The sequence below is a fragment of the Abramis brama genome, assembly GCF_963993115.1.
Source record: "Abramis brama genome assembly, chromosome: 19".
NCBI lineage: Eukaryota > Metazoa > Chordata > Actinopteri > Cypriniformes > Leuciscidae > Abramis > Abramis brama.
Window position 1 is genome coordinate 18950063 of NC_139981.1, and position 17225 is coordinate 18967287.

Here is a 17225-nt window from a genome sequence, read left to right on the forward strand (position 1 = left end):
CATTTAGAAAAAAATAATAAAAATATCATAGAAATATCAGTAGCAGTATTGGTATTGGTGATGCCTTCTTTCATAAAAAGATGCCATTAAACAAATATTTAAAATATAGGCTACTGTCTTTATGTTGTTTCTTTAGAGAATAAATGTGAAATTCTTACAATATAAAAATAAACCTTTAATGTTAGATGTGACATGCAGCAAGGCAATAGTTGTGCAGAAAGTTAAGGTCACACGGTCCACCCCCTGAGGAAGCTGTTTATCAAGATCAAGTCTAACTTGGAGGCCATTTTTCACTCAGCTGCAAGTAAAGCATCCAAAAGTAATGATGATTGAATAAACTATTGAACAGATGGAGACTTTCCATGACGTTTTTATCTTGCTTTGAGAGAGAGAGAGAGAGAGAGAGAGAGAGAGAGAGAGAGAGATACAGGGAGACATTTCTGACTCGAGCCAGGTGTAGCATATATCTCTGGATAGTTTTGTCTACCTGTATTCATGCATACTCTTCCTACTCCAGAAGCCCTAATTGCATTGAGTTTTAATCACATATGCATTCAACCCATCTGTTGCTTCACTTTAATTTGACCTCAGCCTTGTTGACTAAATGCATGCAACTTTGCAGTAACCACCATGTGTGGACACAAACAAAGGTGGAGGGTCACCTCAGGTGACAGGTGCACCGTAGGGTCCTGACGTGTCTGAGCTTGGCAAGCTTGCCAGGAAGTGACACTAATATTTACGGCCCCTATTCCAAAAGCCCCAATTAATCAACAGGGATCACGGGACTTTTTTTTTGCCAAATGGAATCTTTTGAAATGCACTTTTTCACCCTCATCTGGTTAAGGAAAAGAAGATCAAACAGGACAGCAAACAAGCAGGCTGGGATCTTAGAACAAGGGGCCTGTCTCGGCACATCTAAACTGATTGGTCACTGACAGAAGAGCCAAGTCGAGTTAAGCGTGTGCTGAAATGAATGCTGTGACATTCAATGCATTTCAAATGGAGTGTCCTTGATGCAAGGTCATGGAGGTGTACTGGTTAAAGACTGAGGCAATTCTTGTTGGCCAGCCTAAACACACAATTTTCTTGAGCTGTAATGTTTACCTGGTAGAAATGTAGGGAAATGGAACATCTTTTAGAGAATTTATCTGTAGAGCATTTCACAGTCTCTAGTAGAGATTGAAGGTGTTTTTCATTAGAAGGAAGCTAGTTTTGACTTGTCTTTTATCTCACTATTCTCATCCATCTATCCTGTCGGAAAGTGTTTCTCCTATTTGTGCCATGCTCAGCCAGTGAAGGGGGAGTTTTTCCATCAGATCTTCATTTTCTGCCAGCCAGAAGGTTATATTTACATTTTAACTGAGGTGTGATCTAGACATTGAGGTTTATTTGCAGTAATACAGGAGCTGTAAAAAAAAAACAAACAAAAAAACGTTGCTGCCTTAAATTAAGTACCATCAACTTGGATGTTTAAGTAATTTCAACTTAAATTACATTAAACTGACTTAAAAAAATTAGTTGAATATTGTATAACTAAAATCGCTTAACTTGATGAGATAAAGCAATGTAAAAACATGTTGTCATAACTTATTGATCTTATAATTTGTTTTACAGTATAATCAATGGGACACTTTAATTTGGTAATATTTCTGAACATGTCAAATCACACCTAATTTATTATGTATAATTAATTATTTCATGTTTTATTATATAATTTGTACTATTTTATTTGTTTTATTTTGTACTTTTGATTATTTAAGTTTCTATATTATTCTATTTTATTTATTTTAATTTATTACTATCTCACATCCTAATTCCAACAGCTAATCAGCAGGTACTTGTGAAACGTGCCTGCCATCCTAAAGGGATCTGATTGAACAAAAATTCATTTGGGGTTTGTCTTTTCTTTTCAATGATGATTTACAATCTACTGCTGATATGTAAAATAGGCAACACATCAATTGCTAATGCTGTAGACTTTCCCTAATTGAGCTTAATGCTACGGTTTCAATTAATATTGGATCATTTTATTCTATAGATGCTGAAGCAGTCTAAAAATGTCTGGCTCCCATGTTTAGCTGCTAGAGTGAACAACATCAGGATTAGCGCTTGTGCTCTTCCTGGAGAGCAGGAGGGAGTCGAATCTTGTGTCTTACTTAACCCCCAAGCATATTCAAGCTCGGTATCACTTATTCTCCAATAACAATTTACTGTTTCCTGTCAGTGGCTTCTGAAAATGAATTCTGCCAGATGCTGTGGCAGCGTGATACAAAGGCGTTAGTCGTTATTTGGCCTGCGTCAGAAATGTGGAGTTCTGAGAGGAATAAAAGGATCATGAGACGTAAGCCAATTATCCACACTGTGGGAATTCCACCGCCGAATGCAAACTATCGTTTATGTAACACACTCATATGCACACACTCTCATATACGCTTGAACCCTTTCTAGTTTAATATTTACATTGTTTTAGAGAAGAATATGGTGCTAAACTATTTCATCAGGCTCTCTAGATTTGGGCTGGCCAGCAAAACGAGACAGCTCTCCGTTGTAGAGATGTTTAGATAGAAAGCAATGTAATGTCAAGTGCATTTTTGTAAAAGGAGATACTTAACATTCAGAAAATGTTTATCGTCAATCTTCCATGGTCACACAAAATATATGAACTGTTTTATTTTAAGTTTGTTTACCCTTTTTGCAACCCAGTTGCATAAAAAAACACATTAAAAACCCTAATATTTGTGTGAAGCATTTTGTAAGTATATTGCATAGTTGAGCTTGGAGTTGTATTTGTGATAACACAATGAAACGGAGTAGAGTGGAGTGTTTAGTTTTTCCCTCATATTTAAAATATTTTATAAATACAAGTTTGATTAAACCATCAAAATATGAGGAAAATATTTTATAGTGTCATTAAAAACAAATATGTCCTTCAGACATTACTTTTGACCACTACTGTACATTTAAATATCTATTTAATAGAATACCAATTATTTTTTCCAGTTGAAAAGGCCATGACCTCTTACAAAAAGCATGGGATTTCTGCCTCTAATGTTTTTTTTCTTTTTTTTTCTGTTCTGTCCTGTGTACCATGATAAGGGAGACAGGAAGTCACTGGGAAAGCAGGATACAAATTATTGTTCTGTAGTTCAAGCATCTAATATCCGAGTGCTTTACAAATAATTTTATCAATACAAAAGAAATCTAAGGAACGCTGTACTTATGCTTTGCTCTGTAAACAATGTAATCGACTCTGATAACAGTGTAGCAAACCCATAATATTCTGTTGTTTTGCGTAGTATTCTTATTAGATGATAAGAAGGAAAAAAAAAGAGCCTGTACCTGAAAAAAAAAGGTTTTCTTTTTATTTATTTATTTACTTTTTATGTGCATGCGATTTGGGCTGTCAAAAATATAACCTCTTCTACTTCCATTTAGATGCCTTTCAAATTCAAATAGAAGCTTATGCAAATCTCTGTCATTAATATTCAGACTGATTGCCTTTTTCTTGGCCTTCAAACCTTCCCCTTGCTACTTATCTCAGACATAACATGCATTCCTCAAATACTTTCTTAGCTACACTCAACTTAAAATGTGCATTTCTGAACTATAAACAGACGTCATCAACGAGCTGAAGTATTTTTTCTTTTCTTTTTTTCTTTGATGAATGTCATTTGGTTCAATCAAAACATCTGTGAAGATCTAAAGAAAGAAATCAGATCTTTTGATTCCAGATGCAAGAGCTGGTGTTGGTTAATGCTTTTATGTCACCCCCCTCACAATGTTTTTTTTTTTTAACTATAATTAAAGACATCTTCAGGTTTGTTTTTTCCTTTAAATTTTTTGTTTTTCCGGTCATAATCTACTTAGTATGGTTACGATTACCTTGGTAGCTTGTGTTTTAAAAAGTTGCATGTTGTCTTAATTTTGGTACTCATTATGTTTCTAAAGATAAAACTATGAGCTGCATATGTGCTTTTTAAGTTCGGCGAGGTTTCTGAATAGCGGACCGCTAATAGATGCAGAAATAAACAGGCACTACTTTTCCTTTGATGGTTTTACATTCAGGTGAATGCTGCTATAAGTTTTCAGTGCCCATGATGCTCTGATATGGCCTTTATTTGTGTGTGGCCCTGGGCACTAATGATAGCATGCAGGTTTAGGTAATAACCTTGTTTATCTCCTCTTTATGGCTCAGCGAGTAACAGTGGGTGCCGTCGGTGTGCGTTTTTAACCCAAGCGTAATGCTTTTCCCTTTGAGGTGTAAAAACCAGCCTTAGTTGTAACTTCAAGTGGCAGGAACATATAAGAATGTTTTGAAATGTATACCAGTTTCACTGAACTCCCTACAATTGTCTTTTTTTTAATGACCCGAAATGACTATTAATCCCAGAAAGAGTACAAAGCAAACTACATTACCCTTTAGTCTGGCTTTCATCATTAGTTCAATGTCCTCTATACCCGCTATTGGATGTTTTGAACAGGGCAACTGCGATTTATGTTGCATAAAAGTTGAAATACCAGAAACCTACATAATGATACTTGCTTATTTAGGGATTGTTCACTCAAAAATGCAAAGCTGCTGTTTTCCATACACTTCCATACACAGTTGGTCCTTATGCACTTTCATATGGAACAGAGCATCTTGGACATAAAGCATATTAATATTAATTTTAAGTAATAATGTTGTTAAAAAATAAACTAAATTACAATATTAATAACTAAGTTAATAAATTAGGTGAAGTATTTAATGATGTACAAATCATCTGCATGTTACAAATTTACCAATTATTATATAAAACATATTTATATACAATAAATCCAGGAATGCAATAGCCTATGGAAGCAAAGTTGATCTCAGTAAACAACAAACTGACTAAATCCAACATCAGAAAGTTTGACATTTATGGTGCTTGTGAGCATGTGGCCATGAATGTATGTGGCTCACATAAAAGCATTTGCCTTGATTCAGGTTGCATTTTCTGCATCGTTTTTCTTATTTCTGTAGGTCCTCATGAGGTCATTTTAATCCCACTCATTGTACAGCCAGTACAATCCCTCACGCTTTTTTATCAATGTATTTTTTCTGCAAGTTTCACAATCTGTCTCAGCAATATATTAGCAGTAGATCTTTTCTCGTACACTGGCCTGCATGATACTGAACAAATTATTTTTTGATGAGTCTGTTCTCTTGCAGTCTTGACCCATTTCCTGCCTCTTATGTAAGTATTCTACATTACCTCTTTTTGAATCAACTATAATGTTGTTTCAGGGTACAAGGATAGAAGTCATTTAGGCCAGACTAACTGAAAGAGACTGTTTTTTTTTTTTGTCCCTGTTATTTGATCCGATTTATTTATTTATTTATTTATTTATTTATTTATTTGGTCTCAGACGATGAATCATAACACCTTGCAGAATGCATTAGTCCATCTTTGCATTCACAAGCAGGAGCATCATTATTTTTCACCATTATTGTTTGTTATTGCTTTCCCTTCTGCACATCAAATCTAAGGATCGGAAAAGGGATGCAGGAAAGATGGAAGTTGAGAATGAATTAAGCCATAGTGATTAGAAGACTACACGGAGGTGGAAAAGAGATGATGTACAAACACAAATATAGGGATTCATATTTTGGTCCATGTTCTTTGTAACATTAATGCAGGTTGGCTTTAATTTTATATTATTGCAACTGATATTTTTACTAATAATAGTTAAAGACATTATGAAATTAAAATTGCTTCTGCATGCTATAGTTGCTAATAGTGGTCAAAATAATACTCCATAAGACCCTTTTTTAAGTTTATTTATTTATTTAATGTCATCTTCAATATCCCAGCTTTCTGTTTCAATAAGATACACATCAACAAATGAACACAAGAACAGCATGACTGACATGAAGACTAATCTAATGTAGACATAGCTGCACATTTCTAAATGCATGCAGTTTTATAGGATTATATTGGATCTACAATTTCTTTTAAAGATAAATCCATATTACTCTGGTCTTAAGAGAAAAAGTAAAAGCTGCTCTCCTTCATAAGAGCGATTTTTCGTGTCTTTCAGAGGAAAACTCCAAGTTAAGAGCGGCATGAAAAGCGTGCAGCTTGATGAATTATGTAGCCTAGTTTTCTCTCTCTTTGCATTTGATGAGGAGCACAGAGAAACGTTTCTTCACCAGGCATGGCGGGGCCACCCGTAACGCTTCTGACACATGAAGTAAAAGGGGCGTTCCACGTAACCATCAGAGCTCTGTTGTCTCTGTTCTCAGCAGGTCCCATGATGCCACCATCATCATTTGTGACACCGTGCCTCAGTGTTGCATCTGTTAATTGTTCTCAACATAACATTTTATGGTGATATGTGATATGTTGAACAGATCTCTTGGTATAACTTTCTGTTGAGATGAACGGATGCTGCGGCCATTTATTTATGAAAATGGGAAATACTATTATTTCATAAGTTTGAAAACATGTGTTGACCCTTGTGTATATAGAAGAGGTTTGATACCAGAACAACAAAAAGTGAATTTTGTGCTCATTAATAGAAGTTTGAACTTGCAGGTCAGTTAAGAATTGAGCAGTAGTTTGGTTTGTTATCGGCTACTGTCGTGATTGATATTGTTTATAAATGAGTGCCTAGAAGCTTTTCCTAGAGCTATGTGACCCTGCCTTCTGAATCTGTGGGTTACTTGCAGTATAAGGCCATTATACAGCACATCAGGGTCATCTTTAGATGTCTGTCTCCTTGCCAGATTCAGACTCATGTTTAATAATACAGTATTTGTTTTAGTCTTTTAAAAAAATATATTTTTTATTTTGAACTATGTTGTTCATTTTAGTCAGTTTTACTTAAATGGTATCTGATTTTAGTCTTTGAAAATGGTTCAGTTTAAAGTGCAAGTGTTTATTCTTTAGATATTCATTGTTAGTGTTTTAGTGCGTTATTATGGCAAGAACGTATTTACATCATGACTAAAACATTGCTTGCATTTGCATCAGTTTGACTATGATTGGATTATAAAAAAAAAAAAAAAGTTTGGTATTATTAATTACAAATCCTTTAAATTACATTATGACACGCTTTTTTGTGAGGCAAAACTTTTCATCAACAAACGTTTTTTCCAGTAATTGTTTTTAACAAGAACAATGCTCATTTGATTCAATCATTTCAAAACCTCAAGACTTCTCAAAACTGGTTCAAGCTGGCCTTGGGAGTTATGAATGACGATCTCTTGATCATCATATACCAGGACATCCAGAAGATTGAGTATTCCTCCTTGAACAGTTGTTGCAGGCAGAGATGCGGGACTGGATTGGTGCGCCTGGTGAACGGACCTCACTGATCTGGAGAAGAGGGACTTTGATCAAGAGTGGTACAACACTGAGTGCTTTCAGTGCTTTCGGCGCTTTCTTCCCTTGACTGCTATATAACTGTATGCGTACAGAGAGAGTGAGATGAGATGAGAGATCTGTTCTGGTCCCATACTCTCTGATTCAGCTTGTCCTGCTCTGGTGCTCAGCAGTTGCAGACGGATTCCTCCGGGAATGCTCGGCGCAATAAAGAACCAAAGAGCCGAGTAGAGTTATCACACTACGCTGCGTCTGGGCCAGGCAAAACCGCATGTATTTTTAATGTGCTGCAAATAAGAAATACAGCCTAGTTTCTCTCTCTCTCTCTCTCTCTCTCTCTCTCTCTCTCTCTCTCTCTCTCTCTCTCTCTGTGTCTCAGTGGCTAATGAAGAGTCTTATCATTACCCACAAGACTTGGTTCAATTTAACGCCGAGCTTTGCTGACATGAGATAGGTCTCCCTGATATTTTCTGCCTTCAGCGTTTTCGCAGGGCGCTTTGTGAGTGTGTCTGTGTGTGATGGTGTACAACACATTGCTTACTGTACTAATGACTTCACCCTAAAATTCTGGGCTGACTGGCAGACCTAGTTAAGCTGTCTTGTGAAGTGGAAAGTTTGGTGTGTGTGTGTGTAAACTGAAGGGTGATTCACCTATTATCCTTATTTTGAGGTTTCCAAGCTTATTTTCACATGGCTGGACATTTGAAGTACTGAATTCCCCACTGCTGTAACTAGTTCCAACACTTTTATCGATGCTCAGATTATTGAAATGGGAATGTACTCTGTGGAATCCTGTTCTTAGCCTTCTTTATTATTAAAAAGCAAATCATTTCAGCTAGATACTGGCATGTTCAGTTTGTCTGGCCGCTAAATATAGCGGCTCTGTTTCTTCCATCAACATGCTTCTGTTTATGCTCACTTCAGTTTTATAGGAAGGTTCAAAATCTCTGAGGAAAATTATATTGGTGTTTTGAACTTGGCATCATGAATGTGAAAAAGCTGAGGATTTGGTGTTCATTTAGAAGCAAACTACAGGAAAAAAGGGGGTATGAAACCAGAGAAGAAAATCAAGTTGTTTTCAAGTAAAGTGTCTTAGCTTGGTTCATTTGAGGTCTTGGCAGATAATTTTTCCTTTAGCCTCAGGTTAATGCTGACTGTGTACTTGCTTTACTCTTGCATCTTCATTCTTTATGCCAGACGGAGTTAGTCAGTTAATTACATATTCTGATATTGTGCAACTAAGAATATGGATTAAAATGTGAAAAGTTCTTGAAGCTTGTTAAGGGTGACAGGTTCTCATAAAACAGATTAATTAAGAAATGCAATTTCTCTACTTTAGCATGCAAAGGGTGTACTTAATCTATCTGTATCTGAAATGTACTCTACACTTACACTATCGTACCAGTACAACAAACTCTCATGGAAATCCGTAATTTCTATGTTTTGGCAAATTGGTGTCTAATGCGTATGAATCTCATTAGTACGTTTTCATACGATCTGCTCTTGCTCACACCTTACTGACGGGTAGGTTTGGGGGTGGATCTTCATGCTTTTTTTTCTAATAATGTTACATTTCCATATGAATCAATCACATCATACTAATTCAAACATTTTGTCATGAGGTCAGGCTGTACAAGTATGTGATAATATCGTCTCTATTCTAACAATAAAGGTGTGGTCACATTAGCGACATTTTTTGTGACATTTTCAATAGCTTAGTGATGTTGATGTGTTAAGCAAAGCTCACACAGAAGTTACTTTCAAACCAAGCAGCAGAGTTGGTCAACTGTGAATCTGCGTTACCAACTTGAACCCGTTGTAAAATCTGCATGGGGAAATCTTTCGCTCTTACACAAAATTCCCAATATTGTGGATTCTCGCTATTGAAATGACTGGATTTCATTAGCAAAACAGTAGATGTTGACCGCACCTTAACATTTGTTTTACAAATATGTGTTCATTGTTTAAGATTTGAGGGAAATGTAGCTTTAAACATGGACCCTCTGGTTTAGTTACTGCTGTCTTTAGCAGATTAGCTAACCTAGTCCAAATGTGCAAAAATTATATATTATACAAATACTGAAACATAAAGCCCATGGTATACTTTGGTTCACGCACTGTCCGCTTGACATCATTTTCATTAGGTTTTTTTTTTTGTCTGCACGGACGGTACAAGAGTACATGTGTGAGAAAACAAAGTCCACTAGATAGTGCGTATGCTACGAAAGTGTATTTCCGCACTCATGGCCATAGGAGTATACTTTGAAAGGCTCACGCACTCAACTGTGAGTTGAGAAAATGAAGTATACCTACATGGGCCTTAACCCTCTGAGGTCGACAAACGCGCCGACGCGTTTTGCCGGATTTTCTCCACATTGTAGCACTATAAACTTAAATTACTCCATCATTTATGGTCATACAGAAAAAAGAAATATAAAAAAAGAATGTGTGATATTTCTCCTTTTGTATGTGTCCACTTACAATCAAATCAAAACATTGTGCTTTTGTAAAATAAAGAAAATAAACAGGGTGTGCGTTCTGCCTCTCTGTCGCGGTGAACTTTTTTTTCTTGAGCACGTCTATAAACTGAAACAAAACTCAGTGAATACTTGTCACACATTTATGAGCCATATACCTTTATAAACATTTAAGTGTGTACTTTTAAATGATCGGATTCAAAACGAAAACAAATATTCTCTGTTTAAGTAATTTGTATAAAACCAACAAGATGTCCAGCTTCTCAAACGCTTGCTCATTACAGTTAATTTGGCCACGCCTACTCGCGCAAAAGATATTCACATGCAAATCTCCACATGGAACGCGAACGCGCTCGTTACCTCAACAACAAAACACTTCACTTCACTTTTCGTCGAGTTTGAAAGACGTGCCTGAGCTTACATTGGATTTAGGCTACCTCAGAAGAAGAAGAACGCGATTTGAAGACAAGAAAGATAAGGTAAGAAATTCTTACATAGCCTAGTTTGTTATTGTTGCATAAATGTCACGTTGCAGCTGAACTGTTGCTAGATATATGGGGAATATTATAATATTTAGACCCGTGTTTACTGTGTTTGTGGATATCTGCTCAAACATAGATATGTTTATGGTAACCATAATGTTTTATATTTGAGAGTGATCGCGTTTGAATGTATCATATTTTGCAAGCGATCGCGTTTGAATGTATCATATTTTGCAAGCGATCGCGTTTGAATGTATCATATGTGTTTACTGTGTTTGTGGATATCTGCTCAAACATAGATATGTTTATGGTAACCATAATGTTTTATATTTGAGAGTGATCGCGTTTGAATGTATCATATTTTGCAAGCGATCGCGTTTGAATGCATCATATTTTGCAAGCGATCGCGTTTGAATGTATCATATTTTGGATGAAAGCAAAACGCACCAAACGGCTTCATGTTTTTATTATTATCTCATTTCATATCATCATAACGGATGGAAACATTTGAAGTAACATGATAATCAATATATTTTTCTCTAGCTTCTTTTGGAAGATTTATAGGCTGCTATAGGTTATTTATTGTTATTATTATTTTATCCGCACTGCGCATATACCTTATGCCTACAAGGCACAACAAACCTGGTGTTCATTATATTATATATCGTTGGAAACGTGTGTGTGTGTGTGTATTCTGTGAATTTTAAAAAGGAATTTTAAAAAGCAATTTTAACCAGAAAAATCTAATATTTATTTCCAAAATCATGCAGGCCTTTCTCTTGATATCAGTATGTTCACTTTTTTTTTTTTCAGGTCCCAGATGCCACTGAGGACTTCAACATTCACATGAGTCTCAGTACGTGAACATGGTAAAGTGAAAATCTTGGAAATGAAAGGTATGTACAATGTTTTTAGGAATGGCACAAAGGTCTCTGTCTTTGAAGTGCTTTTTTGGCATTTGTTGTGTATCTTTGGATTATGTTGTGTTGTAAATAAATCCAAACAATTTAAAAGCCATTATTTTTTAAATCTCCTCATTTACAGTATTGTGCAAGGTTGCTCAGAATGATAGGGGCCTGATAGCTCCTAATAGGGCCGTTAGGGGAGGTTCTTTGTCTTTCTCAGGTGAGAAAAGCTTACATATTAATGAGCTCTCGCATAAGGCTTTTTCACACAAAACACGTCGTAAAATTTTTAAATCAATATATTGTCTTATCTGAATGAGCAGTCAGGGTGATTTTCACATAGTTTTGCAGCAAATATTCTAGGCTACGTCATACAATTTTCAAAAGTCTTGTGAAGAAATAATCAGTATGGGTTTCATGGCCTTATTTCAGTGAGAATTTTTTTTTGTATTTTCAAAAACCACGCATAAATGTCATTATCTCAAAACTACAAACTTTTACATACATGCTGCTGATATATTATTGTAGCAGAGTTTGTGCTGAATACAGTGTAATTAGACTTTAGCCATGAAAATGTCACAAGTAACAGAAATAACCAGAAATGTCAGAGCATGTCAGAACACCTCCAGGGCCCAGAAAACAGCTCAGACCTCAGAGGGTTAAGGCAGACAATGTGGGTTGATGGTAAAGTACAGTTTTCAGCTCACATTTATAAGTTCCCCGAGTTCCCACATCTTCTGAAACCTAGATTGTATGTATTTTGAGTGCATCAATTATCCAGCATTTAAAAACTTTTTTCTCTCTTTTTTTTTTTTTTGTTCATCATCATCATCTGGGTAATTGTAGTATATTACTTATTGTATCATTTTCAATATGAACACTACATTAATTGCATCACTTACGCGACAAAAAGATGGAGAATGGTGTGAAATGGGAAAGAGAAAATGATAGCATTATGGGTTTTAGTTAATTATTGTTTATTTGCTTTTTTGATTTGTCTCTTTATTGAAGGGTTCCCATTGAGAACCCATTGAGTTCCCATTGAGATCAAAAATCTTTTTTTTCTTTACCTAAGAGAGATTTACCTATATTGCAAGACACAGGATTCAATACTAGTCCAATTATTTATGTGATTTTTGAAAATGTGTTGTTTGAAGATGCCTAATCATGACTTAAGGTCACTCCAGAGGGGAATATCCCTAAAATAAATGTACTGTCCTGTATTATCAGTATACTTTAAGATATCTGATTAATTAATATACCGATGAATACTTCATTGTTTGCCCGCTGTATATAGACATGTTCCAGTCTTTATCGCGTGTCTTCATTTTTTGCTGTCTGCCAAAAGTTTTTGTATGTGCGAATTTTCTTTGATGTATTAATGCAGAATGTTTCTCTTTTTCTCTGGTGTTTTTTCTTTCTGGGGGACATGCACTATTTCCCTGTGGACCTGACTGGAAAGTGTGAGCAGCTTTTAGCTGCTTTTGATATCTACCCTGAGTGCAAAAGGAAAAACACAGGAAAGATGTGATTGTGTGTGTGTGGACGTGTGGGAATGTGCAAGGATGTCGTCACCATGGATGCCGGCGTCGGTGTTGTTTTCTGACACTAACTAATGACCAGCACAATCTTGGTGTTTCTGTATTGTTAGATTTACGAGCTTAGCGGGACGCCCACCGCTGTGAGTCCTACTGGCCCTCGTCCGTTCTCTAAGAGAGAGCAGGAAGCTTTGACTGGGATTTATGACCTGAACAGGACAGAAAAAAAAAACTTCATGTACAGACGGAGCTTTGTCTTTTTCTGTAGAGCGTTGTGGTCTTATCAAGGGTGGACACCAAGCGGATCAAAGGTCTAGGATGATACAGGAAGTAGCATGTGTTGTCTTCCTGTCTGCTTTCTGGCATTGAGATGGCAGTGTTGGTGGTTTGCTTTTTTTTTTTTTTTTTTTTTTTTCAAATTCAGACAACTTTTAACTTTTCAACTTTTATAATAAGAAAATAATTTTTAGGGCAGTCAAAATTGTATTAATGTACAATTATCAAGAAATGTATTTTCTAAGTTTAATATTAGCCTATTATGGTTTAATTTTTCATTCTGCTTTCTAAAGACTAGAGATTAATTATGATATAATATTTTGTTGACAGCCATAGGTTTTAACAGTAAGAAATTAAATCCAAATCTGTATATAGTGTGTATATGTTTCTTATGCTCACCAAGGCTACATTTATTTGATAAAAAATGCAGCAAAATAGTAATTTTGTGAAATAGCATTACAATTTAAAATACATTTTGCCTATTTTAAAATTTATTTTATTAATTACTAGTTATTATTTATTATTCCTGTGATGGCAAAGCTGCATTTTCAGCATCCATCACTCCAGTCTTCAGTGTCACATGATCCTTCAGAAATAATTCTAATATGCTGATTTGATGCTCAAGAAACTTTTCTTATTATTATTGTTGAAAACATTTGTGCTGCTTAATATTTTGTGGAAACATAATTTTTTTTCAGGGTTCTTTGAGGAATAGAAAGAAACAGAATTCATTTGAAATATAAATCTTTTGTAACATTATAAATGTCTTTACTGTCACTATTGATCAATTTAATATGTACTTGCTGAATAAAAGTATTAATTTCTTTAAAAAATATTCTAACCAGTACTAACCGGTATTGTATATACATTTATTCACATTTTGATTAATATGACCATATCAGTTGATCACTACTTTTAGCCATGACTATTTTCTAATTCTATCTGATTGATTAAATGTAGAACAAAAAGACAGTGAGCTAATATGTTTTATGATTAATACCTTTATCAAACTGCAATATGGCGTGATTTTTCCTCTTGCTGTTTAGATTTTGACTGTGGCCTGTTTGGACTTCCTGTCACTTTTTGGATCATACTGCGCGTAGCCATTTCCACAGCACAGCAGCACTGGGATATTCTTCTGAAAGTGCACACGTTTTCTCTTTTACTTCTATACAGCAGCTGTTCTCCATTTGTTCTTCTGCATTGTTCTCCATTTGTTCTCCCGCCGTCTTATGATAAGAGATTAAGGAAAAGTCCCCATCCATTTTGAAGGTTTTAATGTCTCCCTTGATATCAGTTGCTGAGGGGTTAGTCTTGTTGTTGATCTCAGTGAAGGTAGCAGGGTTTTTTCATGCTTACCTAGATGTGTATTTTCTAAGAAAAAGAGCAGGAGCGAGGGGAAGAGAGATCAAAAGTATCCCACAGAGAGACTTGCTTCACAAAGGGAAAGAAACATTTAAGAAAGTAAAAATAAAATGGCCCTCGTGGGTCATTATTCTCAACTTTCTCAGCGTACCCCACTGGGATATGAAAATGCCGTGCTGTCGTTGTTGGGAAAGCTCAGACAGAAGCACACAGTCTTGGGACCTTTCTATGCTGTTAAAATGCTGATGTATATCTTAGCATTCTTTCTGAACAGTGCAGATATTTGATATATAATTAACATTTGTTTTCATTGAAAATTGTATAAAATATATATAGATTAAATGGGTGTGTATGTATAAATGTATGAACACACACACACACACACACACACACACACACACACACACACACACACACACACACACACACACACACACACACACACACACACACACACACACACACACACACACAAACACACACACCAATGCCCATATATCATCTATCTGTGTGTGTGTGTGACTTTGGGTAGCTATAGATTTAGTGTCTTTTACTTTTGCAAACTTTAAGAATAAGCATTTTAAAAATTGGACTAATTTTGTATTTTGTTTCAGTTAGCCTACCCCTCTTTTTTTTTCTCTAATGAAACCACTTGTTAGCTTACCACTTAGCAGAGAAAGGGTGTAACTGTGGGTTGTGGTGCCACACTCAAATAGAACAATCAGCCACACATTAAACATAGTAAAGAGGAGTGGAATATAGTTTTACTCCGTCTGTTTTTAGCACTCTTATCCGGGCGGCAGGAGAGATTTCTTAGACAGGCATTCGACCTCGGGCCTCTGATCTGAGATCAGAAACATGGCATCAAAGAAACACACGGGCCCCCGTCGCTTCTGCTTAAACTCACCGCAGCAGCTCTACATGTAGCCCACTCTGCTCTGACAGAAAACACGCAGCTTAGGCGTTTAGCACTCAATAGCGTTCATTTAGAAGTGTAATCATAGCATTCTGCAGTATGTCTGCCAGTTTACTGGTGCCTCGAACCTCTATTGAGTGCAAACGTCTGGCTATGACCAGTGTTCTTGACCTTCAGGTTCTACATCTCTGTTGGCTCTCATCTGAATGATAGTGTGCTCTGCTTTGAGCTAAAGTGCTTCTTTTGAATGCATTCTTTAATTCAGACACTCATGTTGTTTTTCTCTCTTTTGTTTCCTCTACAGCAAACTCTTCTCTGCTCGGTGGTGGAGGAGGTAAGTGTCTTATCTTACTACGTTTTCATTGTGACATCATTTTGAGATGTTAGGTGGTTTCTCCATGGATTCTACAGCAGAAAACATATCGCCGTCCACTGGCAGATGGAGTCTGAGATGTCCAACCCATGTCTGGGGTTGCCCGTGTGGGCGGTTGATGGCGCAACACTACCCAGGCCCTCATTTGGAAACATTTCTGCACACACTTTGACATGATTCAAGTAATTACACACAAAGCACGAGACATGGCAGAAGGGGTAGAGAAGTGTCAGGGGTGTGGGGTCATGAATCAACCCAATTACATCTGGAATTTTGATACACCACACTTTTACAGAGGAATCCGTTTAGTCCCCAGATAATGAATGTAGGTCAGTCGTGTGCCCCCATTCGCACTATCCATTGTTTATCCATCTGTGCCACTGTGTCAGGGAGGGTCCCTCTCCCCTGCCACATCTCGGGAGCCGACCGCGCTTGATTGGGTCCCTCGTGAGGAAGCGATTACCACTCGTGATACACTATCTGTCTCACATCACACTCTCCTTAGTGTGGTTCTTATGTTATCTGATGTGTACTAAAAGCCCACAAACCCCCGTCTTTCTTCATAATAGCTCCAGAATAGACTCTTATCAACCACTGTGACCGATTTCCCTGATTGGAGAAGTGGCAAAAAAAAGAAAAAAAAGAAGCCTGATTAAGGTTAGAGGTCACACGTCTGTGACAAAACTACTTACCACAGCACTTGTCAGTGAATCAGTGTGACCCCCACGTCTGGTAGTCAAATGCTTCTGCGGCTCTGTGCTTTATTGGCACCTCGTTGTATGTCATCATGGTCCTTTTATTGATTTGTCACGATGCGAAACGTCTTGAGGGCAATTTGGTTTCTTCATTATTTTGCTGTAATTGGCTTTTGATATTGGTGTGTGTGCGTGCGTGTGTGTCAGGGAGAATATTAGAGGATGTTCATCAGCAGCGGCAGGTGAATGAAGGCTGATGTAACACTCTGTGGGAATATTTTTGTACCTGAAAAAGATCTGTGAAAGGAAATATGCCTGTTAGCATTGCATCTGGAGTTGTTTTTTCCCCAAACATGTCAGCCTGCAAACTAAACTTGCATCCCTGATATATATAAAAAAAAGAGCTCATTGTCTTTTTCAGCACAGAAGGGAGTTTAATCAAAGCCCATATCAAGAGTATTGTCTCCTCTAATTGCCATCTCCAGATGTGAGTGCTAGAAAACCAATTAACCCATAACTATAAGACATTTGGTATAGTGTCAAAGAAGAAAATGCTAATCCAAGACTGACAGCATAAGAAAACGCATGTTAAACTCTGAAAACAGGGGGAAGCAGTTACACTAGTCTGGGATTGCCACTGTTATGATTGGCTAATGTCATTGCATAGGAACAAAGTATCAACATCCCTTTGCTATTGCACAAGTGTTTTGAACATATTATCCATATTAAACTGTCATTTACAGACAAACTACTGAGAAATTGTTTACTTATGATTTGCGATGTAGCTGCTGTCAGATCCAGTGCAGTTGGCTACTTTATCTTTCAACAAAAGTTTCTTAGGGAACTCCC

At 36.6% G+C, this 17225-nt stretch overlaps 1 protein-coding gene across 2 annotated transcripts in view; it reads left to right on the forward strand.

The window, feature by feature from the left end:
- macrod2 (mono-ADP ribosylhydrolase 2) overlaps nt 1–17225 on the forward strand; it is a 561583-nt gene that overhangs the window by 136600 nt on the left and 407758 nt on the right. For both annotated transcript variants that reach the window (XM_084093701.1, XM_084093700.1), the window contains exon 4: nt 15613–15642. In XM_084093701.1, coding sequence (XP_083949827.1) covers nt 15613–15642 — 30 coding nt within the window. The remainder of the gene's footprint in view (nt 1–15612; nt 15643–17225) is intronic.